Genomic DNA, 27,999 nt, shown 5'->3' on the forward strand with positions numbered 1-27,999 from the left:
GCCCAACTTGGCTGCAGCCTATTCATTCATAGGCCTAGCTCAGATGCAAGGAGCCTCTGGCCTTCCACATTTTGCTGAACTGCAACTCCCATCATCCCTGGTCATCTAGAATCCTAGGATTGTAGAGAGGAGGCCATAAGGGTCATCTAGTCCAACCCCCTGCGATGCAGGAAAATCTCTCATGCTCTACTGACAGAGTTATGCAACATCTGCCATTCATGCTGGGGATGGTCCAAGTTGGAAGTTCAGCATCTTCTGGGGAGCAATGTTTCCCCACACCTGGCCTACTTCTTAGCCATGTGCAGAACACAACTACTAAACCACACTCAGGAGGTTCCCCCACTAAAGCTTGTTAGTGTTAATATTAATGTGGAAGTCTGTTCAATGAGAGTTGCAAGGGAGGGGGGCAGCTTTTCTGGTTAAGGTGGGGCAAGGGGGTGGATGACATTTGCCCCAGGAGACTGGCTGTTTAATAGGATGCTTGAGTTGGTCCTGCCTCTCGAGTCCAGCAAAGAAATTAAAACAATCCACGTTGCCCTGAAAAGAATAGCAGTTACACCTTTTGGAGGTGGCTTTTAGGCAGAAAGCTAAACTATTGCCACATGCTAAGAACAGCATTGCCAAGTTCCAGCCATTTGTTTCTTTGACAGCAAATATAATTTCACCAGCTACATACAGGTTTTTCCTGTTGTATCACTCAAGAATGACTTCTACCACTGAAGGAATTTTCCCTGCTGCCATCTGGAAAAATTTATAGTACCCTCAGGTTCTGGATTTGGAAATCCTTTTCGCACCGAAGACATCCCCCGTCCCCAAACCTACCTACAGGTTCCATTTGTTGGACCCAGTTTTTGTTAACCACTTCCAGTTTTTCTACCATTCTTCTAAAGACACACCAGCCAAGACCAGCAGCAGTTCAGAATGAAACCACAGCTCTGCATTAGGTTAGCAGTTAGAGGGGGGAATGTATGAAACAACCCCCAAGCCATCTGCCTTAATACCTGGTGCTACAGCTTATTCCACTGAAGGCACAGCTGTAGGGGGCAAAGCCTCTTGGAAAAAAACAACACAGTGGAAGAGGCCGTGCATTAGATGATAACTGTAAAAAGAGAACTCCATTTGCTTTGCCTTTTATAGGACCATTAAGAACGTGATTGCTTCAAAACACATTCTTTAAAATTAGCACCCATACAGGCTCGAGCCCAGCTACTGTGCAAGCTTTAACAAGAAAGTTGCCTTGACTTATTAAATCCCACACAAGAGTGCCGCTTAAACAGATCTTTAATTTTCAGTACAGCTGAAAGTGAAGTCTCTGCGCCAGAGAGCCCAAAGACTACAGTTCTTGACGTCTCTTCCCAGTAATGTACAACCAGGAGGACACGGATAAGGGGGAGGAGGAGAAAAAAAAACATGCAATCACAAAACAATGATCAAACTCTAAGTACGTCATGAGGTTTGGTCCCAAACGAAAAAAAAAACCAAAAAACATTGAAACATAATTAATCCAATTACTGCAAACACAGCTTCTCTGAGTAAAGTTAAAGATATTGCATTTGTAGTGTGGCGTGTGCTTTCGCCTTCAGCGAACCAGCGGAGCTTGCTTGAGTGAAATCAGCACCGAGCGCATGCGGGAAACATCCTTTGCCTGCTTACTTGACTTGGGGTTAAAGTCACAGAGCCGAGCCACACGTTCCCACTCAGTGCCTGGGGAAGATTCGTCAACATCGTTCACAAAGGCTTCTTCAGCTGCCCTAGAAGCAATGCAGTGCAATGTTTGATTTCATCCGTGGACATTTCCTGCCCCCAGGAGCCCCTTGCTTCCTGGAACCCATCCCTTGCCCCTACACACAATGGCCTTCAAGTCAACTGTAGCACCTTGAGGACTTCCCCCACATCATCCTTCCCAAAAAGTCCTGACAAGGGAGATGGGGTAAGCGAGTCAGGCCCACAGGACCGGAGAAGCCAAGTAAAATGTTGGAATACAGGTTTTTAATTTAAGCGAACAGTATAAACCCAGCCTTGAACTACAAGGTACCTTCATGATGCTGTTAAAGGGTACACCGGCTATGTATAGCGAGGGAGACTGGGACTGCCACAAAATCAAGGTATGCAGTTTATGTAATCGGAGCCCAAAAGGGTGGACTTTACATGCAAAGGTCCCTGTGCAAACATGACATCATTCAATGCACAGAATTCAGATTAACTGGTAGGGTCAGGCAAGATTCCAATCTCCTTATCATCCTCAAGTTTTGGATAGGGCACACATTCTTTGGGGAGGGGAGCGCTAACCATCCCGATTGAGTATGCTAGGAATTTGTACTAAAAACGGCCCTTAAAGTTTTCAAATGCCACCATTTCCAAGGCTCACAAAACCATAGTGTAAGAGAGTATATGACAGCATTTCCAGTGCTATGGTGAAGCAGCAGAAGAGTCACAGGCCTCATGCTTGTAAGTGCTATGGACTTGATGGTATCGGTTGGAGCAGGAGAGATCAACAAAAGGTCAGCTCAGAGGATAACTTTGCCTATTCCTCCATATGCACAGTTGTGCTCAGTGGACATCTCTGTAAGAATCTATGTTCTCCTTCCAACACTGGTGCACTGCTAACCGTATTGCATGAACAAAATGATTCCCACCCCCAACGGCTAGTTAAAGCAAACAGTGATGTCCTGGATTTCACACATGGGCGGATGCCGTGAGCACCCTAATTATGGGAGAGGAAAGAGGATGACTTCATCTACTCCAACAAGCAGTATAGAAAAGAAGCAATGATGATGGATCCCATGAGGTTAAGCACAGTTCACAAGGATGATTGTATTTTACAAACACCACTGATGACGAGGGGGTCACTACAACACTGCTATTTCATGGGACAAGACACTTAAGGGGCAGTGAAGAATTTACTTAACTGTTCTAGGCTGTAGCAAGGATGGTTTATGTTTGTGCTTAAAGGTGAAGAGAAACAAAAAGGAGAGTTTAAGTCAGATATAGAAAATGAAAATGAGCATAATGCAGATGATAAGTAAGCTGGCCAGACATGCACTTCTTGAAGCACCGTCTACAGTCAGGAAAATATGCCACCCATGTTATCCTGCAGCAACGGCACTGCAAAATTTTCTCCCCCACTGGCTATGGGAAACAAGTCCTTCTGCATTAACAGAAAAGGGCAAACACCACCTGTGAGTCCAGCATTTCACAAGTCCAACACTATTCTAGGTAACTGTCAAACCAAATTTCCACCAGTAGGGGGGTGGGCTTTAAATACAAGACACGAAACCGAAACTTGCATGCAAGAACCATCTGCCTCTTCAGGTGCTGTCATGAATCTCTCCTGGTGGACCAGACAGGCTGTGAAACAGGAAGGATCTGATGTATAAGAGGTCACCAGTTTGATCTGTTTTTCCCAATGGGTCATTTAAGTAGGGCCATGTCAATCAAATAAAGCTTGCCCCCCATGAAGTGGGAGGCAGAGCAACTTCTTCCGCCTCCTGATCTTGTCACTCGGGTGACGGCTTTCAAAAACAAAACAAGCAACAAGGGCACTCTGTTGCTCTTGCTCTTTTTCATTGCTTGGAGCAGCCTTCCCTAAATTTGGGTCCCCGGATGTTGCAGGACAGCAACTCCTGTTATCCCCAGCCATTGGTCATGCTGACTGGGGATGACAGGTTTTGTAATCCATCAACGTATCAGGAGCCAAGGCTGGGGAAGGCTGGCTTAGAAGCATTGCCACTATTTGGCAAGGCAACAGCTCTGCCTCCTATGACGATCCTACTCCTCAGTCTTGACTAGCACTAACCAGCATAGGGACCATCACCTTCTTAGTATGTGCACTGCAGGGTGGAAGACTTCCTAATTCAGAGCACCAACCAACCAAGAAACATCACATATGCAAGCAACTCCTAGTACGGAAATGGTCATCCTGTAGATTTGAGGTTGGTATAGAAGAATATCAGCCAAATGAATCTAATAATAGAGTAAAAAAAGTCTAACTTCCAGAAATAGAAAGATACTGGTTATTTCTTCTCTATATGCAGTGCAACAAATCTGACCTATTCATGTAGTATATAGCAGTCCTACCATACTTCATGCCAACATAATTGGCATTTTAATCAATTAATTTGATAAAACGCATCCAAGCCCTCTGCACTCCCTACTGTCTCCTATCCTGTGTTTTATATACTACTTACTGCTCATCAAGCACAGCTTTTTAAAGCTATTATAGCACACATGCAGCTCTGAAGTTGGACATGCTCCTGGCACCCAACTTTATATGGCCAGATTTCTAAACTGCGCAATATGTTGCTGTTTAGCACCTAGCTGCTGGCACACAGAAATAACCAAGCACTGGTTCTTCCAATCTTCAGATTTCCAAATACCTGTCGGCTTAATTTAGTTGGGGAAAATCTCAACTGCGCTTTGTTAAGAGGCATTTCCTTTCCAACATACCTTTGACAGCTCCCTTTCAGGCAGACCCACTTCCTACAAGACTTACAGAACTCAGCAGTGTGACTTAGCAGCAAGCAATGTTCAATCCTACCATTTTATTTCAGCCACAGCATGGATGGCCAACTCCCATATAGCAACAGAAACCATGCTGTTCTCTCATCAGCTGTCAGACTAGGCAGGGGCTGGCAAGGTTTCCCTAGCCTGGGCTGGTTCACTCCTGCGGAAATTGCTCTGTGGGCCGGGTTGCGTCTGTACAGACATGCTTTCTAGCGTCTGCACATGCACAGATGTGATTTCCGGCACTGCGGAAGCAAGTCCCTGCTCCGCACTGTGCCAGTTTAGTGCAGCGTGTGGGGACTTGCTGAGCGGTGGCTCAGTTCGGGGGTGGCTCGTGGGTTGTTCAAACAACCCCCGTGGGCCGCTTGTGGCTCATGGGCCACAGGTTGCCAACCCCTGGACTAGGAAGTAAGTCTGTTTTGCAGCACAATCTACGTCCTTTTATAGATTGTCAGGCTCTAATCAAATCTGTGCCACCCTGAAATTAAAGTCTTCAGCATTTTATTCAAAAGCCAAATGAGGAAAAGATTAGCTGTGGGACATCTCTCCTTCCAGCTTAGGAAGCCCTTCTTCCTTCTTTCAGTTTTACTTGTAAACTTTCATTATACTCTCGATTAAAAGTTGGTAGGACAGCCAAGGGTCCCATGAACTGCTTCATGGACCAGATGTGGCTGCAAAGATGCCAGATGGCCATCACTGGGCTTCAGTATTCCTTCCTACTTTATCACCACCACTAAATAGGCCTTTCCATCTTATGAATGAAAGCTGTACTTGCCCTGCCCCACACCTTTCCCACATCCTGGATCCTTGCTATTTGCTCTCTTGCAGAACGTGCCTCTCTGCCCCAAGTTGTTTGTTCTCGGGACGCTTTGAGAACAGTAAGCCTCACAGATCAGAAGTGCTAACTGAAGCTGATGGAGAATGGTTCAAACGAACGAACAAAACAGTAGTTAGGCAACATACACATAACCAATCATGTCAGCGAAGGGTTGTTTGAAGAAAGCTTCGTCTGCAACCCTAGGTGGCAAGGTGGTCCACAGAAGAGGCAAGCAGGCAGGAGAGAAAAAGAGAAGAATAAGCAGAAGGAAAAAACAGCTGTAGTCGTATTAGGTTTAATATATTAAAACATGCAACAAGACCTTAGAAATATTAAGAAATTCCCAGGCAGGAAAAATATTAAGAAAATGGTTTAAGCATCGTTAAAAGGATGCTCTGGTCCAGAGCAGGTACAAGGTACAATGACATACCATAATTTTCATACTGAGAGTCAGACTCAACCACACCACCCCTCCCAGCCCAGACCTTCCTTATTACAGGCGCACCAATGCAAACCAAGGCACTCTGCTTGTAACTACTGAAATAGATTTGTAAACTGTGACTCACTAGGGCCCTGGGTTTGCATTAGGCATTTGTGTTAGTGATTTGGTTAAGGCCAAGAAAGGAAGAGAATTGCGCCAGAAAGCAAACGAGCGGTACAGGCAAACATGATGTCTGCACCAGCAAACTGCCCTGTGACATCTGTGCTCTGTCATGTCGTCCCCCATTTTAAACAGTTCGCATATTTGTACAAGTTTCAAAACTGCAGCACTGCGAAACTTAGCTAAGTAAGAGACAAGTTCAGTTTTCTGTCTTAAGAGCCTAGCAATTAAGGGAAGAAATACCGTACTTTTCCATGTATAAGACCAGGGTTGTTTTTTTACTAAAAATGTTTAAAAAGGGGGGGGGGGTAGTCTTATACATGGGGGCATGTTATACATGGAAAAATACAGAAATCCTTAATTCTGTGACCAATCCAAGGTAACTGAATGCTATAGGACTTTTTGGGGGGGTGGGGTGATATTTTATTAATCTGTTAAGAAACAAAAAGTGGGGGGAAATAAGAAGAAATGCAGAAATAGGACTTCTGAACTATCCTACACAGGAATTTATTAGTATTAATTTGAATTATTGGTCACAAGAAGGAAGGAGGTCTCTTCTAGATTTGAGAGTTGGTTCTTAAGATAAAAGGCAGTTAGCCGTTCATAGAAAGTCGGGGGGGGGGGATGAGAGGGGGAAAAGGACAGAACAAATGATCAGCTAAGTGCAATAAGAAGACAAAGACCAGGCTACCTCCCTGCTAATTTATACCATCATCAGATTTTGTCCTACAAAATCTCCTCCTCTAAGATACTCCCACCCACAATATCTTGAGTCAATACACCGCAAAGTACACTTAAGCTCAATTAAATGAGTGGCCTGCTTACTACTTCTCAGGGAGCCCTACAATAGAGTATCGTATTTTTCGTCCTATAGGCCGCACTGGACCATAGGACGCACCTCGGTTTTTTTTTGGGGGGGGGGAAATGAATAAAAAAAATTTATTCCCCCCCCCAGCCGCGGCTGCCGCCCCAAGCCTTGCACACACCTGCCTGAAGCACGGGGCACCCTCCGGAGGGCTCCGCGTGCTTCGGGCTGCAGGCTGCTGCCCCAAGCCTTGCGCACCCGGCGGGAACTCCCGCCGGGTGCGCAAGGCTTGCGCATAGCTTCCTGAAGCCTGGAGAGCGAGAGGGGCCGGTGCGTACTGACCCTTCTGGCTCTCCAGGCTTCAGCGAAAGCCTGCATTCGCCCCATAGGACGCACACACATTTCCCCTTCATTTTTGGAAGGGAAAAAGTGTGTCCTATGGGGCGAAAAATGCGGTATTTATTTTGTTAGTTGATTTATAAAGGAGGCCTTCAGCAACAAACATGCAAAAAAAGGCTCTCAGGGCAAGACACACTGAATACAACTATGTATTCGTCTTCTGCTGAAGTCTCACTGGTTCCGCCAATTTCCATTGGCTGAGGACACCCAGTGGATTTTGCCTGAGTCCTAGTGAATCATTGCTGCCATTATTATGCGTCCAAGCATACGGCTTGAGAAGAAAGCCCAGACAATGCCAAGTGTTTTAAATTAATACTGGCATAAAACTGGCAAAACAATAGGGCTCTACACTGGCTTCCCCAGGACTAATCACCATTAGAGTTCTAACTCCTCTTTTGAGACATGCTCAAAGATTTGGCTACACCCTGCAATTTTTTCTTTTACTCATTCTCTTTGAAAAAGACTTTTGCCCTGAAGAATCACAACTACTACAGAAATAAGCCCCTTTAATAAAAAGAGGATTACTACACAGCATGGGAGGCTGTTGAGCAGCTTGTGTGGCCTAGTTTCATGATCGTGTTGAATTGCACGATAAAGCCTGTTCACCTTGCTGGCATGAGAAACCGCAAGTATTCTGAATTCAGCATGTTACCTTTTCCTTTTCCAGACTTGCCATGGGCAGAGTTTTTTTTTTTAAGGACACATGGGAAAGAACAATGTAGCTCTTAGAAGGGCTGCTTAGCATCATAATACAGTGGTACAGTGGGGCCTCGCAAGACGAAATTAATTCGTTCCGCAAGTTTTTTTTTCTTGCGAGTTTTTCGTCTTGCGAAGCACGGTTTCCCATAGGAATGCATTGAAAATCAATTAATGCGTTCCTATGGAGACCGCTTGACAGGCTGGAGGTGCGGAGAAGGGCTTTTCTCCGTACCGCAGGCCTTCAGGACAGGTACGGGAACAGAGGGGAAGGCGCGCAGCGCTTCTCCTCTGTTCCCGGGGCTTGCAGTGGGAGGAGGGTTTTTCCTCCCCACGCCAACATTCAGAACAGCATTCTGAAAGTTGGCGGTGGGAAGGAAAACCCTCCTCCCACCGCAAGTCTTCAGGACAGCCATCCGAAGGCTGGCGCGGGGAGAAGGTCTCTCCGCCCCACCGCCAGCCTTCGGAGCAGCCATCCCAAGGCTGGCGGCGAGAGGAGGTCTCTCCGCCCCACCGCCAGCCTTCGGAGGAGGTCCGAGGACAGTGGGGAAGACGCGCTGCGCTTCCCCGCTGTCCCAGAGATTTCCCTATGGGCTTTCGTCTTGCGAAGGAAGCCCATAGGGAAATTCGTTTTGCGAAGCGCCTCCAAAACGGAAAACCCTTTCGTCTGCTGCTGCTGCTGGCTATTGTTTCCGGGCTATTGTTTCCGGGGTGCCTGCATCAATCAGAAGCTGTGCCTTGGTTTTCGAACATTTTGGAAGTCAAACGACGTCCGGAACAGATTAAGTTTGGCGCTTATTGTTTTTGGTATTTATTGTGTTTTTGTTTTTGAGGCTTTTTCAGTTAATTTGTTTTTGTGACTGTGTGGAACCCAGTTCAGCTACTGATTGATTGTGCGACTGCAGAAATCGATAAAAGGCCCTCATCTAAACAATGACTATCATCAGTGCAGGTAAGAATTTTTTTTAATTTTAATCATCTACAATACTGTCTTATTTATTTTATAGTGTAGTACATTGATTATTGCTTTCATTTTATGGATCTATGGTCTTGTTAGAAAGTAAAATTCATGTTCAATTGCCGTTTTAGGGGTTGTTTTTAAAAGTCTGGAATAGATTATAATCTGTTCTGCATTACTTTCTATGGGAAAACGTCCCTTGGTTTTGGAACGCTTTGGTTTTGGAAAGGACTTCCAGAACGGATTAAGTTTGAGAACCAAGGTACCACTGTACTTCTTTTGCCTTCCCCATTATTGTACAAGGAATATGCCATTCTTAACTTGCATGTTACAGGGTTCTGCCGATACAAATAGCAGCATGTCGTAACCAAGGTCTGATCTTCGGGAGCGGTACCCACAGGACTCTGGCAACAGTCGGGCTTATCCATAAGGGATCCAGTGCAGGCACAATGGCAACTCCCTGCAAATCACAACAAACCTAACCTTGGGAATAACCGCTTCCTTGCCATTTCTGTCCAAGGGAAGGGGATTCCCTCCACAGGCCTCACCCATCATTTAGTGAAATAACTGCACCAAAGTTAAAAATGGCAAGCAATGGAAGGGAGTGGTTGAGGAATTCACACAAGAGAGGGGAGGACATAGGGGTGGGTATTCTGGAGGCTGGCTTCCCACTTACTATTTATGGTTTGCAGGGGGCCAACACCATGCTGGCACTGGGCCATACACCAGAGAATGCCATCTGGGCTGCAGCTGATCCACAGCCACCTGCCAGTCCCCTCCACAAAAAAGCTGGCAAACCCTCCTTACCTATTGTTCACTTTCGTTTTCTGTAGCTGCTCGTCTTGTCTCGCATACCATTCCTCCAACTCCTTTATCGCCTTCTCTTTCCACTCTGCTTCTTGCTTTCGAGAGTTTGCATCTTTTAAAACAGAGGCAGACGAGAATGAACGGACATTTGCTCTCAGAGCTAAATATAGCTAAGATTCTGAACTATAAGTAGGCAAAGGCTTTGGGAGGCAGGGAGCTGCTGGAGGGCGAAGAGTCACCACACTAGCAGAAACCAGTCAGCTTGATATCCGAAATGCTCCTGGTGTTGACAGTAACAGTGTTGGATTAAAGGGCTGTTGGAGCAGGGACAGAGGGGTTCAGTGGTTTGAATCCAGAGATAAGCATTAGCTTCAGGTACACAAGCTCAACTGGTAGCACAAGTTTGACTGTTCTGTCTCCATTTCCCAAATTCTCCATGTAATTTTGCAAATGTTCACCAGACTGACCAACACCCACAGCAATTCTTAACCACTTAACTCTGCTCTCATTTGTTCTTTCTTTTTTTAAAAAATGAGAAGTCCCTAGCCCCTTCGGTTGCAAGAGTTGCTTGAATTTATGGGCAGACAGAGGACCCGTTGACTAAGATTGCCAGGGGTCATGTACGGAAGGGGGAACTGGTGCTCCCCCTAGAGGCTGGTAGACTCCCAACTTCCACGGTCAACGGTTATGGATGGTGTTGGAGTCTAGCATCATCTAGAGCAGGGGTAGGCAACTTAAGGCCTGGATGCAGCCCAATCGCCTTCTCAATCTGGCCGGTGGACGGCCCTGGAATCAGCGTGTTTTTACATGAGTAGAATGTGTCCTTTTATTTAAAATGCATCTCTGGGTTATTTGTGGGGCCTGCCTGGTGTTTTTACATGAGTAGAATGTGTGCTTTTATTTAAAATGCATTATTTGTTGGGGATAGGAATTCATTCATTATTATTTTTTCAAAATACAGTCCGGCCCCCACAAGGTCTGAGGGACAGTGGACCAGCCCAAGGCTGAAAAAGGTTGCTGACCCCTGATCTAGAGGGCTGCAGGTCACTCAGCCCAGGTTAGGAGTTCAGGACACTAAAGCTGGCTTTGTCAATGCAACCCCTCCCTCATAACTGGCAGAAGGAGAAATATACAAGATAGGGGTAACTATATACATTTGCATTAATTTCCAGGAGTATGAGTTAACTACAGGCAAGAAATTTGATTGTGTACTCTGCTTACCCAACGCTGTCCATAGGAAGCTATACATAAGGCAATAAGGAATCAGGCTTCTCTCCTGTGTTGAAGCAGGGCACTAAAAGTTAAAACGGGCCATTATGGCAAAAGGAGCTACAGAAGGGAAAGGCAACGGAGAGTCTGACGATGACCAACAGTCTCCAGAATCTTTCTCATCTAGTCCCTAGTGCAGGTCCCAGTGCTGAGGCTGTTCAGACAAGGTGTCCTATGCAAATTGCAAGCAGAGGGCAACAGAACTGCAACAGAATCGCTAATAGATTTTTCCTCTTATGTGCAAAAGTGAGGGAGGTGCATTCAAGGAGATCCCAACCAATTCTGCTATTCACACTGGGATGGCGGTCAAACCGGCCCTTGGCTGCATCTCAGAACAAGGGATGCTCTTTAGGTCTTGTCAGAAGCTAGGGGTAGAAGAGTGCATGTTCCTTGGCCCTTACCAAGTACTTCTAGACGCTCCAGCTGCTCTTCTCTCCATTTGCGGATGCTCTCTGGTTCTGTCTGCAAACGATCGGCTTGCGAAATAGCTGCATAGCAGTCCGTCGGACCGTTGCTCTCCTTGAACCACACAAAAAAGATCAGTCATGTTATGATAGCCATTGGATAAAAATGCAGTTCCTTAAAATAGTGCTACTTTTGTAGTAAAAAACTTTAAAAATTAGCAGGATCTAAGAGTGAAGAGATTTAGAGGACAGTCAAGTTTGAGCAAAATGACTAGTGCATGGAGACTGCCATAAGACATCAGCTTCAAATGAAGGGTGGGGGGAACGTTTTAAACAAGGGCAGAAAACAGGGTTTCTGGCTGGTCTTTAAGAAAAAGAGCTACCTGCCTCAACTGCTAGTCCAGACTACCTACCTACCTATATGAAATAGTAAACCTACATTGCCTCCACTCCTAATTAACAGATTAGAATCAATTCTTGTGTCAGCAACCATCACAATACTAGCCTGTAGGAGCTACCTGGCCTACACCCCTGCAACAATTAATGTGTAGGGAGCAGGAAGAGAAAAAAGTACCCAAGGAACATGTCAAACTGACATATTGATGAGTCTTTTTCCTCCTACCCATCCCACAACACTGGTTACCCATCACCTGTTTTACAGCGTCAGCGATATTCAGAAGACTGTTGTTTTATAGCAGGGTTTCCGAAACTTGGGTCTTCAGCTGGTTTTGGACTACAGTTCCCATCATCCCTGATCACTGATCCTGCTACCTAGGGATGATAGCTGTAGTCCAAAAAAACAGCTGGAAACCCAAGTTTTGGAAACTGTGTTTTATAGAATGCACCAAGACAAGACAAGTTACAGATAGGTAGCCATGTTGGTCTGCCATAGTCAAAACAAAAAATTCCTTCCAGTAGCACCTTAAAGACCAACTAAGTTAGTTCTAGGTATGAGCTTTCGTGTGCATGCACACTTCTTCAGATACACCATATTATCTAACAATTCTCTCCAAAATACAAAGTGATGGAAGAAAATAAGCAGCTGATACAATAAATCCCTAGTTCATGTTGGATTTTCCCTACTATTATTAAGTTTGATGTCACTGATCTTTAACAACCACCCATACTAGTTAGGCTGCACTGCTTCCCCAAATCCAGACTTTTAGAGGGTTACATCTGCTGCTTTAAAAGGACAAATTCAGACAGATATATGACACCCTTGCTGCCGAAACACCAACATACTTTGGTGTGCCAGACTAGCGGGTGGCAAACCCAGGTTCAACTCTCCATTCAGCCATGGAGCTCACTGGGGCAAGCTTGGGCCTCAATAGGTTGGTGTGAGGATATAACAGGGAGGGGAAGAACCATATATGCCACCCATAGTTTCTTGGTGGAAAGGTGGGGTACAAATATAGCAAAAAAGAAAATAAAGTAGAAAAAGAAAAACATGCACTTGTAAACACACTGAACATGTGCCAAGCACAGCTTCCCAAAATGGAAAATGCACATTTTAAAATCCATTTTTTGTGGCAGAAGCAGGCAACTGGCACCCCATCTAAGGACTTCCTGATTAATTCCCTACTCTACCCGTGCTTTAAGGCACCTCTGCTTCTTTCCCTTCCATGTAGACAGAGGCAAGAGATGACCTCTTCCCACGAGGACAGTAATGGAAGCCTTTAGAGCTCTTCCTTTCATCCACCTCAGTTGCTCATTCTTGGGTGTGTGGGCTGTGGAGAGGCAGATGAGGACTGACAGTGCTTTTAATCCACAAAACCCTTTGCCTGGCCCTTCTACCCTTGTTCAGTTAAAGAATGGGCTTGTTGACCTTTGCCAACTCTGGCATGTAGGAGGCAAACACCATTACGGCAATCGAGCGCAAATCTGCTGACAGTCTGGATGGGAGCAAAAGCCAGAGAATAATGAAACTCTTTATCGGGAGAGTCATCCAATAACTAGAGTTGCTTTAAAGCTCATTTCACTTCCATTTACCTGGTAGACATCACCGTTCGTCACCCCGTCAATTGAATCTGCAGAAGAAGAAGAATTCATCTGCGTTAGCTTTCTTTTCTTTTTACAAGAAAGTGTTTTTACAGACAATAACTGCAATTCAAAGAGTATGTAAGGAGGGGAAAGACTGGAGGGTTTTTACATAGCTGCAAGGACACAGGCTTCAGGCACTCTCTCAACAGAGAATTGGAAGAGGATGGTGTAGACTGGAGGCAAACAAGAGGCAGAAAAAACCTGTTCCGAGGCTCATCCAGAACACACTTGGCGATCCTGGGGGAAGCTGTTACTTTCAACCTCGCCCCCAACACCCTGCCCTTGCTGCAATATAATATTGGACTCTACAAGGTTATTGTAAAAAGCAACTGACAGTTGTGGTTATGAAGCACCTGGAATGCTTTAGCACTAGCATTCAGTTTGAAGGCAGAAAAGATTCTCTGCTCAGTTCTTATAAGCTATGCAACAGGGATAGCCATCCTGGTGCCCTCTAGATCAGGCACAGGCACATTTTGCACCTGGTTTTCGACCACTTGCGACAAAGTGAAGATGCCCGGGTGCCAGGATAGCACCATCTGGGGATCATTGGATCTGGACTGTTTTCACACACTAATACCCCATCCTGTAGAATTCTATCAGTTATATTTTAAGTGCACAATAAAAATGGATTTCTGGAACCAAATTCCTTTTTCCTGTGCTGCCTAAACAGCAGCAGCCACAATTAAGAAAAAGTAGTTGGAATGGGTCAATATATATGTGGACTGTCCCTGGATCAAGTGACTTTTCTTCTTTAAGTACTCAAAGCTCTTAAGCTGGCTCAAGGTTGTCATCTGAACTAGCCAGATGTTTAACTGAGAATCAATCGCAGTCAGTCCATTGCCCCAAAATGGCAACTAGACCTTCCATTTTGGCAACTCTACCTTTGGTTTAAGGGGCCATTTGGCACCTAGCACACATATATATATATATATATATATATATATATATATATGTGTGTGTGTGTGTGTGTGTGTGTGTGTGTGTTTTTCTAACACTGCTCCAGATGTTGTGTACTTCTGTTCCCATCACCTCAGACCAAGCAGAATAGGGCCAACGGGAGTTGTAGCCCACAACATCTGGACAGCACCACATTTGCTACCCCTGCTCTACAACAATCGCAATGATTAAGAGCTGGTTATGCAAGTGTTGGAATACAGCATTAATTGGGGGGGGGGTGTATTAGATTTGGACCGGATTCAAACTAAATATTTGTGCCAGCAGAAGCCAGTGGAGTGAGTCCCACTAGCGCAACAGGGCTTTCCCCTCTTCCTACATACCCCACCCTGGTTCTCCCAGAACAGAGTAGGGGGGAATGAGGGGAGACTGTGCCATCAGACAAGCAGAAACGCATCTCGGTGTCGCTCTGAATTTCACCTCATGGAACTAGTGAACATCGGAAGAAGTGCACTCCTTTATGAACTCTCAAAAACATATGGTTCAGAAGCACAGGAATGGACAAATACTTTGCAGCATTATCTTAGCATTTATAAAAAGTGGTGAAATGCTACATAAATGGCATACATCTACTTATTTAAGGTATTTGTAATCCTCCCTTCACTCCCAAGGCAGCACTTAATCAGCATTAAAACCATATTTAAAGGTAAAGGGACCCCTGACCATTAGGTCCAGTCATGACCAACTCTGGGGTTTATCGCTTTATTGGCCGAGGGAGCCGGCGCACAGCTTCCGGGTCATGTGGCCAGCATGACTAAGCTGCTTCTGGCGAACCAGAGCAGCACACGAAAATGCCGTTTACCTTCCCGCCAGAGCGGTACCTATTTATCTACTTGCACTTTGACGTGCTTTCGAACTGCTAGGTTGGCAGGAGCAGGGACCGAACAACGGGAGCTCACCCCGTCGCGGGGATTCGGACCACCGACCTTCTGATCGGCAAATCCTAGGCCCAGTGGTTTAACCCACAGCGCCACCCGCGTCCCTAAAACCATAATTAGCAGTAAGTTAAACTAACACAAAGGTAACTCAATATCATCATAAAATTCAGTACCATTTATTTTAGGTATTTGTAAATACAGGCAACCCACCATTTATGCATGTTCAGTATGGGCATGACCGCATATACGTGCATCACACTGAACCCAGAAGTGACCCAAAACTGTCACAAAAAGGGAAAGAAGAACAGGGTTTTGGCAATCTTTTTCAACAGTGTTTCAAATATAGATTATTTCACTGATGCACACACTGCCTTGGAACTTAACCCCCGCATAAATGGGGGATTGCCTGAAAATATGTATTTTAGGTATTTGCACATGCTGTGACAGCAACCTCATGATGAATTCCCTCCCCAAAGACTTGAAGGCAGTAAGCACATTTCTTTCATCGGGCTTAACAGTGTTTAATTAGCAATACAGAAGCTTTCATTTCTTCACTCTTTGCTTCTAAATCTATGGCCTTAGTTGCTTAAATGTTGGTTTTTATTTTACACTGAGTAAATGATTTAATTACTTTGTTTTAGTACATCAAAACACTACTGTGCTTCCCGACAGACGCAACTGGACTCTCAACTCCCACCAGTTACAAACAACATAACAAACTATAAAGGATGATGAGAGCTGGAGCCAAGCAACTTCTAGAAGGCCACAGGTTTCCCATTTCAATTTTTAAAACGTATTCTTCACCACTCCTGTCTCTTAAGGCGTTGCAAGTTGTTTAGGAGGCTTGAAAAGCAATCTAGACATATCCTTCTAAGTAAAATTCACCAAGCTCAAGTCACTGCCATCTCTTCATACTGCAAAAGGGTGCACGACACTAGGAACTGATTTACTACACAGACGTAACAACACCCGACATTGTACAGTGGTGCCTCGCAAGACGAAAAGAATCCGTTCCGCGAGTCTCTTCGTATAGCGGTTTTTTCGTCTTGCGAAGCAAGCCCATTGACATCTTAGCGGATTAGCGCTATTAGCGGCTTATTGGATAAGCAGATAAGCGGCTTAGCGGCTTAGAAAAAGGGGGGAAAGGGGGGAAAAACCGCAGGAACACGCAAGACATTTTCGTCTTGCGAAGCAAGCCCATAGGAAATTCGTTTTGCGAAGCACCTCCAAAACAGAAAACCCTTTCGTCTAGCGGGTTTTCCGTCTTGCGAGGCATTTGTCTTGCGGGGCACCACTGTATAAATTTCAGTGCCTACATTATTTATTATTAGGAGTCTGGGTAACAATTGCTGGCCCGGTTTATAAGCTAGCACGCAGTCAGACATGGAAGAGACCCTGCCCTGCCCTGCAAGTACAGTACAGTTGTACCTTGGTTCTTGAATTTAATCCGTTCTGGGAGTCCGTTTGACTCCCGAAATGGTTCGAGAACCAAGGTGCAGCTTCCTGCAGCCAATTAGAAGCTACGGATGCCATGCCGGACATTCGGCTTCTGAAAAACGTCCAAAAACCAGAAACATCACTTCCGGTTTTTGATTGTTCAGGAGCTTAAAGGTTTAAAGGCGTTCGGCTTCAGAGGTATGAATGTATGCTGCTTTCAGTATCTTCCAAGGAAGGGATCAGCTAAGTGTAGATTCGTTTGCAAGACCTATTTCCAAAAACTAAGAACAAAGAGGAGACAGAAGCTATCAAGAACTGCCAGAAAGAACAAACAGCTGCTTCCCATGGTCGGTTTTTGTTTTAACAAATCCAAAACCATCTTATCTTTGGGGAAACACTATCAGAACAGGAAGGTTGAAGTCAATACAGCCCACAAAACATCCTGAGACAGCAAAGATAGCACATATATTTCTCCTAACCTTGCTCCCTTTTCTTTTTCCTTTTTCTCATTTGGGGCATATGCAGTGTTTGCCTAAACCATCACAGCAACATTTGCTTTCTTGAGGTGGGTTCAAACTGAGTGATGCCAACAAGACCACAGGTCTGTCCTGTGAAGATACAGACTCAAGACTCACGCCACCATCCTGGCTTTTAAGAGACCTAAATGCATTTAGCCTGAAGGTTTTAAAAAGGAATTTCCAATACAAAAGCAGGTACAATTTTCATAATTGGTAAGAGCAAAAGAAGTGACTTACAAAGAGTTCCAGGATGAAATCTTCTTACCCCAGCAATGAATGCAAGGGATTTACACAAAGCCACTACATTTCAGTTTCACCACGACCAATCTGCAATACGAGAACAGTGCTAATCTACTTTTTGTGCAGGTTCAAAGGTTAGCAAGATATGTGAATTGATGCAACTCTCTGCACAGCGTGACCCCGCCTCCAGCAGAAATGGCCCCACACAATCTGGCTTGAAAAAAGCATCCTGAAATAGGAATCTCTTGCCAAGCCTTAATGTGGCAGGTTAAGAGTAAGAAAATGAATGTATGTATTTTGGTGGCCCCCACAAGAAGTGTGGCCTTTGAACTAAAATGGTTCCCCAACCCTAGTCTAGAATTCCACTTTAAAATGTTTTGATTTCTTGCTCATGACTATTTCTGGTATTTTTTTAAATTGAGCAAATCTTTTCATGTTGTAAGCCATCTTGACCATGGTTTAACTATGGAAATGAATAATCTAACATGAAGATGAAGTTGATACAGTTGTACCTTGGCTCCTGAACACCTCGGGAGTCGAACGTTTTGGCTCTCAAACGACTGAAAACTGAAGTGACTGTTCCGGTTTGCGAACTATTTTTGGAAGCCAAATGCCTGGCGGGGCTTCTGCGACTTCCAACTGGCTGCAGGAGCCTCCTGTAGCCAATCAGAAGCTGCGCTTTGGTTTCCAAACGTTTTGGAAGTTGAATGGACTTCCAGAACACATTCCGTTTGACTTCCAAGGTACGACTACTGTACGTCAAAAAAAGCTGTAAGATCAAAATGTATGCAGCCCAGTAGAGATGCTAAGCTGTGCAAGCCTTGCCAAAGTAGGAACTATTTAGCACTTGATGTCCTAAAATGCACTTCATACTACTCAGATGACAGCGATGGCTGTGTGGTGCTCAGGGAATATAGCATTGGAAGGCAAAAAAGAACAAATGATGATTTTGGAAACTGCTACATTTAATTACAAGGAAATTCAGATGGAAGAGATCAGAGGAAGTCAAGTAATATGTTTATGAAGATAGATTTTAATTAACTAATTAAGTTTTAGTGTATGTGGTAGTATACGGGATGTGGGAAGTATTTTATGTTCTTTATTTTCTCTTCTTTTTCTTTTTTCTTCTTTCCCCCCCCTTTAGTATTGTCTATTCTCTTTTTTGTTATGTTATACTTTTGTATGAAAATTAATAAACATTGTGAAAATAAAAGAACAACATGTTTAAGATATACTAAAGCTTTTGCCATTCTCATAGTGACCCTTCATTTGTGCCAGCCTATGCCAAACTGCCCAGCCGCTGCTTTATGTGGATCTTGGGGCTAAAAGATTGCCAACCCTTGTGGCAAAACATCAAGAATGGGGAACATGAAAATATATGCGACGTGGCTCTATATCAATGACCTCATCTTTCCGCTAGAACAATGTTTCGAGCAAAGTAATCCAAAGCAGCAATTCAGAGGCCTGAAGAGAGGCAAACAAATGCAAACTCACTAGTCCACTTTATTAATCCACAATGTGCACAAGCCTTAAAGCTGCACACTAAAGACAGTTTGAGTAATTTAACCAGAGTTTCTGAGAAACTGGTTTGAGGAATGGAGCAAACCAGGACTTGAAAGCAACTGCTTTGTCCTCACTGGTAACACTCTTTCCCAGTTCATATATAATAGGATACTATGGTAAGCAAATTGAAGCCCAATTGTGTAGTATTGGCTAGAAGTTTAAGGGAGTACAAGTCTCAAAAATGCAAAAAGTTATCTGCTAATAACAGATTCTGTCCTCAACTGCTAAATATGGCGTTCTCTCAAAGACACGTAAAAGGCAAAAGCAGTTTATGTTGGTCTGGCTTCAATATGACTCTAGTACACCGTGCAAAATTTATTTCCAGCTTTGTTAATATAAAGACTCTTTACATCTGCTTCTTACCTAACCAGGAATATGCATAAGGCACAAGACAGATCCAGGTAACAGCCAGGCTTTATATTTTCAAAAATGGGGGCCAGACATGGTTTCTTCACCCCACACAGTCTGCTCTGATAAATAAGTGAAGTACTAGTGTGCCAATAAGTATATTCTTAGAATAAAAATAAGGTTCCGAAGTGGGAACATAATGGGGGCCCACACGGGGAAGATGCGGGGCAGAGCTCTGACACTCACTTGCATTGCAATCCATTCATGTGAGAGCATCAACCTCTTCTCCACAATGCAACCAAAGTAATATATTATGCAGCGGCTCCATGGAGACTCAATTTCCAGTATCCTTTATTGCCCCTTTATTTCAGAAGAAATTACTGTACATGTGGATTTCCATGTAAAAGACTATATAATACAGTGGTACCTCGGGTTACATACCCTTCAGGTTACATACGCTTCAGGTTACAGACTCCACTAACCCAGAAATAGTGCTTCAGGTTATGAACTTTGCTTCAGGATGAGAACAGAAATCGTGCTCTGGCAGCGCAGCGGCAGCAGGAGGCCCCATTAGCTAAAGTGGTGCTTCAGGTTAAGAACAGTTTCAGGTTAAGTACGGACCTTTGGAATGAATTAAGTATTTAACCCGAGGTACCACTATACATGACTGGGACGCGGGTGGCGCTGTGGGTAAAACCTCAGTGCCTAGGACTTGCTGATCACATGGTTGGCGGTTCGAATCCCCGCAACGGGGTGAGCTCCCGTCGTTCGGTCCCAGCTCCTGCCCACCTAGCAGTTCGAAAGTACTCTTAAGTGCAAGTAGATAAATAGGTACCGCTTTATAGTGGGAAGGTAAACGGCGTTTCCGTGTGCGGCGCTGGTGCTGGCTCGCCAGCTGCAGCTTCATCACGCTGGCCACATGACCCGGAAGTGTCTTCGGGCGGCGCCGGTTCACGGCTTCTAGAGCGAGATGAGCACGCAACCCTAGAGTCGGACACAACTGGCCCGTACAGGCAGGGGTACCTTTACCTTTACCACTGTACATTACTTTAGTTCAGGGGTCAGCAAACTTTTTCCAGCAGAAATCTGGTCCACTTTCCCTCAGACCTTCTTGGGGGAATGAATGAATTCCTATGCTCCACAAATACCCCAGAGATGCATTTTAAATAAAAGGACACATTCTACTCATGTAAAAATATGCTGATTCCCAGACCGTCCACAGGCCAGATTTAGAAGGCGATTGGGCCCCCGGGCCTTAGTTTGCCTAGCCATGCTTTAGGTGTACAGAGGAGAAGGGTGCATGTCCACCTTTCCATCTCCCAAGAACTACTGCCCAGGTAAGTATTTCAACCAGGCCTATGTGGTGATGCAGTCATACTGACAGCTACAGGAATCTGTCAATGGCTGTTCATAAAACATTTGCATATTTGCTTTTAGAAGTGCTTATCTATATTGAATATCCAGAAATGAGAATGACAGTAGTAATACAATCTGTATATTAAGATCGCTGGGAAATTCAGTTTTAGAAAATCCGAAGAAATGTTATTTTCTCTCCATCACCTATCACCGCAGGATATCCACATTCTTCTTTTTAGATATGAGGAATGCTGCTAAGCTACTGAGTCATCAGCTCTCTTACAGAATACTCCAGGGCATCTTTTCATAGACACCCACTCGTAAAACAGTCATTCTTACTATGTAATTTTACTCACACTGTAGTTTCAATAAAGCACCTAAGATGCCACAACTACCGCTGGGATACCGTATTTCATTCTAAATCAGAGTCGAGCTTGGCACAAGCCACACATTGCAATAGCAACAAATTGAATAAGATGGTCTGGAAGGTTACGAGTTATAAAAAGTAAATCCGCAAAATCCCCAGCTGCTCTCCCTGCTTAAGTGCTTAAAATTAGCAAGGGTGCAAAAAAGCAGTGCGTCCGCATGTAGCTAGTTAATTTCACTCTGCATTAAGAAAGAAATTGGACAGCCTTTGCCAACGTATTTCTATTTACCAGTGTATCACAAATGAAAGTAGAAATTCACTGGTAGGGGTACACAATTCTTAGGCATCTTGGTAGCCAATCAGGTTACTACTTACCTCTCACCTCAACAGAAGAGGGGATGGATCCTGGCAAATGCCACGTATGCAATGGGAGAGGGTACTGTTAGTGTTTTAACTAGTTTCATTGCTTCTCTTTCCCTGTTTATATCAACCTGCAGAAAGGCAATTTCTACATGCAAAAATAAGCAAAGCCTTTCAGAATTCTAAGATAAAGAGTTCATTAGCACCTCTTAAGCAAGTCTAGTTGGGTATCTTTCCACATAACTCTATATACTGTAACTTGAAATTTCTTCAGAAGCATGTGCCACCAAGCTTAGTGGAATGCAAGTCCCACTGTGCTTGCATAAAATGGCAACTTCGTGATTAATACATGCCCTATTTCTATCCATCAACGATAGTAAGTTCATGAAAGAGCCTGTCCGGATTTAAAGTGAAACCTATTTCTGAAGGTTTGGCCCAGTACACCTGAAACAAGAATTAAGTCCAAGTCAAACTTCCTATCAGCATATTTGTCATGTACTTGGTCACAAAAAGCAGACATTCCATGAAAATGTTTTCCCATTATAGTGCAAAAGATTGTTTTTCTATACTACCATTTCCTGTTTTTTTAAACCGTGTGTGGGTCATTTGGCCAAAGACAATAGTGCTAGTAAGCATCTTTCTCTGAAGTGCTAACAGTAAATAAACTATTGAGATCTGGGCACTTAATTTCGATCCCACTTTTCCATTTTCAAAAGCAGAACCCAAGCGACCAGGGGTTTAAATTAAGAGCAAGTCAAGCCACTTTTAACACCACATCCAAATGCCTGAAGAAACCAGAATGTCTTCAGGAGACACCAGGGAAAACAGTCCTGGCAAATATCCTAGAGCAGGTTTCACAACCCTAGTGAAACGATGGGAAATGCCCTTTTTCATATGCCCGCCAAACATACTCCAATAAAGTAGGCAAGTAGCTATTCAAACATTTACCTTCAGGAAACCATTTTTGGCTTGATGAAACTTGTGCGCATCTGCCAAACTACACCAGAATGCTACAGATGCTTCTGAGGCATGTTCTAGAGCAGTGTTTCCCAACCTTGGGCCTCCAGCTGTTTTTGGACTACAACTCCCATCATCCCTAGCTAGCAAGTCCAGTGGTCAGGGATGATGGGAACTGTAGTTCAAAAACAGCTGGAGGCCCAAGGTTGGGAAACACTGTTCTAGAGATACCCTTGGCTCACATGTGGCACTAACTAGGTCTGTTAAGTGTAAATTGCTGCCTTGCAAAATACAGGAGCTGGGTCAGCCTAAATGCCTATCTAGTCCACTGGCCATGTTGAATGGCCAACCACATACCCATGGAAGAGTGATTTAGAACATGGTCAATGCTCTCTCAAAGTGGTACCCATTCGTCATCTTCTCCAGTGGCGCATGGGCAAGTGATCTGCTAAATACTGATCTCACTGATGAGCCTGTCTTTTCCTGATTACAATTTGAAAACCACAGGGGCTGGAGAAGAAGAATCCATCTCTCAAACGGTCTTTTCCTTCTTACAAGGCAGCTGGCATCAGATATGGAATTCTCCAATCAACTGTTTCAACCTAATGATGCAGAGGTTTTTGTTTTTAGAAAAAGTGAAACAGCAGAGAACTGCCAATTCTTAAAAACCAGATGTTTCACTTGGCTCCATTTCACCTTACCATTTGCTTTCCCAATTCCTAGCGCCAAATGTGCTTCAGTCCCAGAGGAAGCCAACACCTTTCTGCACTGATGGAAGATAAGTCAACCAGCTGATTTAATAACTCCAAGCATCCAGAATCTAGAAAATGCATGGCATGGCATGCAACATATCCATGCGCTTAAAACCTGGAATGCCCTCAATTAGATATAAAGGGGAGTAGGAGGAGAAACATTTTAAGACAAGACAAAGGCTGGGGAAGTCTAATTGCCTCCAAACCAATGTCTTACTTCCCCCAAATCTGCCTGCAACATCACGTTTCTTCAACTGCACTAGATATACCAGAGATGAGCTCACTGGGGAGAAATATAGCTGGGTAAGGCTGGGCTATTGCTGTCAGTTTAACCACACTCCAAGGAACTAGTACTGGGCAGCTTATCTTTATCTTAAGACATTTTAATACTTTCATTTACTGCTGCAATGAACCTGCATCTAGGTATTCTTTTTTTTAAAAAGAGCTAAGAGATGCCTAGAATACAAGAGACCTGTTTCAAGAGTACACTGAGATGATACTGGCATGGATCTAACCAGTTGGCAATGTCAGTGGTGAGAATCAGCCGTTTGCTTCATGTCTCTGAAAGATTTTCTGAAGAACTAGTCCATATCCAGCAGTCTGTCTTTTTTAAGTTTCAAAGAAAACCCAGTACTTTTAGTTTTGGAAATACAGTACTACTCAGTTAACTGGGCTCCACCACGTTACCCAAATCATTCTAGCACTCGACAAGTTCATTTATTGCTGATGATGTTGAGGCCCCTGAAGAACTAGCTCAATCCATACAGTTAAGCCTGCCTCTCAGTGAGAATAATCAGCCAAAACTGCAGATAGCAGAAGACACACCATGTTGTGGGCATGACAGCTCTCACAGGAAAGGAAAAATTGCTACTGGGCAGATCTAGGCTGAGTTATGCTTCAGAGGGAAGTGATCACGTGTTATCGTTGCTGGGAGTACAACGCAACCAATGTTCTGTGCTAGTCTAAATTACATTTGACAGCTTTGCAGTTGCGTGTTAAGTCGTTTGCTGTAATCTCTTGTGTTGCTGCAAATTATTTCACCTCCAGTTTTTATAAAATCAATTTATACCACCTTTCAGAACTCAGAAGAGCCTCCAAGTCGACAAAACATACAATGATTAAAAAAGAATTTCTCCCTCAAGCACTACTTAACCCACATTTCCTATTCCCTTTTGTTTTTGCTGCTATAATTACTGTTCGTTTTTTTGATCACTGCTTTGTTATTTAATTGCTTTCTGGAGTTTTGTTAATGATAATTTCTCATTATTACCGTCTTATATGCTGCTGATCTGTATGTTTTATAATTATGTCTATAATTTATATTTTGTTCTTTATTATTTTCTTCCCCAGAAGAGTCAACTGTGATGTATATAAAACAGATGAACAAAATTCCATAAAATAGCATGTGTATTCTCTCTCTCTCTCGTCTGGCCATTTTAATGCTGTAAAAAACAACACCACCTTGAGGGTTTCTTGAAAATATGCAGGGTCTAAGTTTTAAAATAAATAAATAAAATATTGGGGCTGTGTTAACTGACTTATGTCATGTGATCCAAAAACTCAACAGGAAACCACAGAACAGATCAAGTTATTGCTTTAATATGACTGTGAAAATATCTATCAACAAGGGACAAGATGGAATTGAAGAGATTTACTATAATGAAACCTGCAGAAACTGAGCAACAAAAATAAAAAGGTGATGTTTTTAAGAACCTGGGTGGGTGGGGTTAAGCTTTGGGAGGTTACAACTGCAACCCTGAGCAACACTAGCACAGCAGGTGATTGGTAGAGTATGAGATTCTCCATCTCAAGGTTGTGGTTTGAGCCCCACCGGGGGTTGGACTAGATCAGTGTTTCCCAACCCTGGGTCTCCAGCTGTTTTCAGACTACAATTCCCATCATCCCTGACCACTGGTCTTGCTAGCTAGGGATGATGGGAGTTGTAGTCCAAAAACAGCTGGAGAACTAAGGTTGGGAAACACTGGACTAGATGATCCTCAGGGTACCATAAAACTCTACAAGTCTATAATTCTACGTGACTAAGAGTTTGGCTTGAGCTTTTCCAGCTAATGGCCTGCCTCATCTCCCCCATTAGCCTGCTATACAGCCCTAAGGGAGCCCCTACTGCTTTGACGCTGCAATTCACAATCACCAGAATATGCCTCAGCAAAAGTAGCCTCTGTTGTAAAAGGTTTACTGAGAGTGTTTTGCATATTTAAGACGCACTATACTGTATAAGCCAGTATTTTTGGTGAAATCATTTAAAAGGAGTCGCCATGTTCTGAGAGCGTGTGTCTTCTGAGAAGATAAAATGAAATAAACACAGGATGGGCATCTCCATGAAGCCCTACCTATAAGGAACCCAAAGCCTCCGGGGCTTGCCAATTGCTGGGAAGCCATAATATTGGGTGTGGATCCAAAAGAGTGATTTTTTTTTTTTAACTGGAGGGCTTCATTTCCTAAATAAATGTGGGAAGGGGAAGGTAGCTGCCCACCAATGAAAATGATGGGGGAGGAGAGTTAAAAAGATTAGAAGCACAATTCTAACAACGTCTACTCAGAAGTAAGTCCTATTGGATTCCATGGGGCCTGCTCCCAGCTAATTGGGATCAGGATCTAAACTAAAGAGTAGCAATCAGAGAAGTGAAAATAAGAGGAGACCAGTAGCCCTGCCCCTTTGCATCACCAGCTCTCCTTGACTCTTGAATAAGCACCACTGCCGTCCACCATTTAACTGCATCAAGCACCAAGTTTGGGGGCCGGGGGTTATTGTTTAAAAGGCTACTGTTGCTCTGGTTACTTTTACTAACACCAGAGATGCAAGGAGAGTGAAGCAGCTTGGATTTTCTGCCTGAAGCAAGAGGAGCGCCTTAGGCCCTCTCTGTGTCGGGTTCACACATGAAATCGCCCAAGTGTAATAAGTAGCAGCTTGTATGTCGTGAGAATCTTAATGGTGTTTCCCTCTCACTTAGGGTGAAATAGTTAAGAAATATACCCAGCTGAATCCAAAAACTTACGAGGACAGAATAGAATTGATCCTTAAGTGTAGAGGCTGCCTCAGAAGCAGTAAATCTGAACTGCAGAATTCTGGGTGTGGGTAAGTTTTTAATAAACGTTTTATCTTTTTTATTTCACTAAAGGAGAACATTAAATCAAAGCGCTATACATTTCAAAGATAATTACCGTATTTTTCGCTCTATAAGATGCACCAGACCACAAGACGCACCTAGTTTTTGGAGGAGGAAAACAAGAAAAAAAATATTCTGAATCTCAGAAGCCAGAACAGCAAGAGGGATCCCTGCGCAGTGCAAGCAGCAATCCCTCTTGCTGTTCTGGCTTCTGGGATAGCTGCGCAGCCTGCATTCGCTCCATAAGAGGCACACACATTTCCCCTTACTTTTTAAGAGGGAAAAAGTGAATCTTATAGAGATCTTATATTTATTGACTTAGAACATTTTGTTGAACAGAGTCCCCTGGGTGGGTCACACAACGGTGGCTGGATCTGCTGTGCAATTTAAACTGACTTACTACAGAAAACAGTTAAAGGCAGATCATGTCGGTTCACACATGCAATCGGCCAAGTGTAATAAGTAGCAGCTTGTATGTACTGTGATTCTCGTGTTCCAGAAATGGGGCCAAAAGTGGGCTATGCAAACGGATGAGATCCAGTCGCTTGACTGGTCGCATTTCCCTCCCAAGGACCTCAAGGCAGCACATATGGTTCTGCCAGTCCTCACCTCATCCCTACAGCAACCCTGCGAGGTAGATTATGCTGAGAGGCATTGATTGGCCTCCGTCGCGAGGTCACGCCATGAGTGGGGGATTTGAACACTGGTCTCGCCCAGGTAAGACTCTCTAATCCAGGGGTCAGCAAACCTTTTCAGCAGGGGGCCAGTCCACTGTCCCTCAGACCTTGTGAGGGGCTGGACTATATTTTGAAAAAATAATAATAAATGAATTCCTATGCCCCACAAATAACCCAGAGATGCATTTTAAATAAAAGGACACATTCTACTCATGTAAAAACACGCTGATTCCCGGATCGTCTGCGGGCCGGATTGAGAAGGCGATTGGGCCGCATCCAGCCCCCGGGCCTTAGGTTGCCTACCCCTGCTCTTAAGAATATGGGGGGGGGGCAGGGGAAGGACTAGACCATGTGAGAAATGAACATAATATTTTAGCTGCAGTCCCTTCATTTTCCGCTTTGTATTCTTATAAAAAAGCGTGCCTAGACAATCCATTGTTGCGCCCATAAACCTAGGTTTAAGGTGCCATTTAGCTCCTAAGCTTTCATAGCTCAGTTTCGAACACTGTTTCGCATGCTCTAACCACTACACCTCACTACCTTCGCTCCCTTATTCTCTACTCCGCCCCGTCTCCGTACAAGCGCCGCATGAACGCGCTACCCCACAGTTGCCAGCCCCCTTCCAACACTGCAAGAGTTCCAAGCCGTGAAGGAGGAACTATACCCGCGTCAGCCCGTTCACACGTGCCAGCCATCACGTGAACGCAGCTTTCCGCGCGCGCCCCCCCCCCCCCGGGCTTACCCGCGGACAGCCCCTCCTGCATCCCCGCCGGCACCTCGCCGTTCTCCAGGATGCTGTAGCCCTCGTCGTTCTCGATGCCCGCGATCTCGTTCTCCTGCTGGGCCAGGAAGGCGGCGGCCGGGTCCTCATCGCCGCCGCCGCCGCCGCCGCCCAGCGCTCCGTTTCCCGCCGCCGGCTGAGGGGAGCTGAAGAGATCGAACTCGGCCATGGTGGGCTCAAGAGGAGGGGGGCGGGGCAGGAAGGAGCCAACGGAAGCCAAGGGGCCGCGCGCGGGAGCGAGAGAAGCCGAAGAGCGCCCGAGGAAAGACCGTTTAACGGACTCGGCGGCTACTTCCGGCCTCCGCGAACCAGCCAACTCCAGTACTGCCTCCCCGCTCCTTTTAGACGGAAAGCTCCCCAGAGCGACGGCGCCGCGCCACCAAC

The 27,999-nt window shown here is 44.6% G+C and overlaps 1 protein-coding gene across 3 annotated transcripts; it reads right to left on the bottom strand.

Annotated features, from left to right (window-relative positions):
• Positions 1-1,263: 1,263 nt before the first annotated feature.
• Positions 1,264-27,961, bottom strand: CLTA (clathrin light chain A). 3 transcript variants are annotated; one of them, XM_079959807.1, is made up of 7 exons: positions 27,577-27,961; positions 13,249-13,286; positions 11,257-11,374; positions 9,587-9,698; positions 5,467-5,520; positions 2,910-2,945; positions 1,264-1,751 (listed from the first exon to the last, which is right to left on the bottom strand). In XM_079959807.1, the coding sequence occupies exons 1-7, from the start codon at positions 27,782-27,784 to the stop codon at positions 1,580-1,582; spliced, it is 738 nt and encodes a 245-aa protein (XP_079815933.1). In that variant the 5' UTR covers positions 27,785-27,961; the 3' UTR covers positions 1,264-1,579. The 3 variants fall into 3 exon arrangements, with proteins under 3 accessions (XP_079815933.1, XP_079815934.1, XP_079815935.1); XM_079959808.1 differs by lacking the exon at positions 5,467-5,520 and having other exon boundaries at positions 27,577-27,959; XM_079959809.1 differs by lacking the exons at positions 2,910-2,945; positions 5,467-5,520 and having other exon boundaries at positions 27,577-27,948.
• Positions 27,962-27,999: the final 38 nt, after the last annotated feature.

This window comes from Podarcis cretensis (assembly GCF_951804945.1).
Source record: "Podarcis cretensis genome assembly, chromosome: 17".
In the NCBI taxonomy this organism is placed as follows: domain Eukaryota; kingdom Metazoa; phylum Chordata; class Lepidosauria; order Squamata; family Lacertidae; genus Podarcis; species Podarcis cretensis.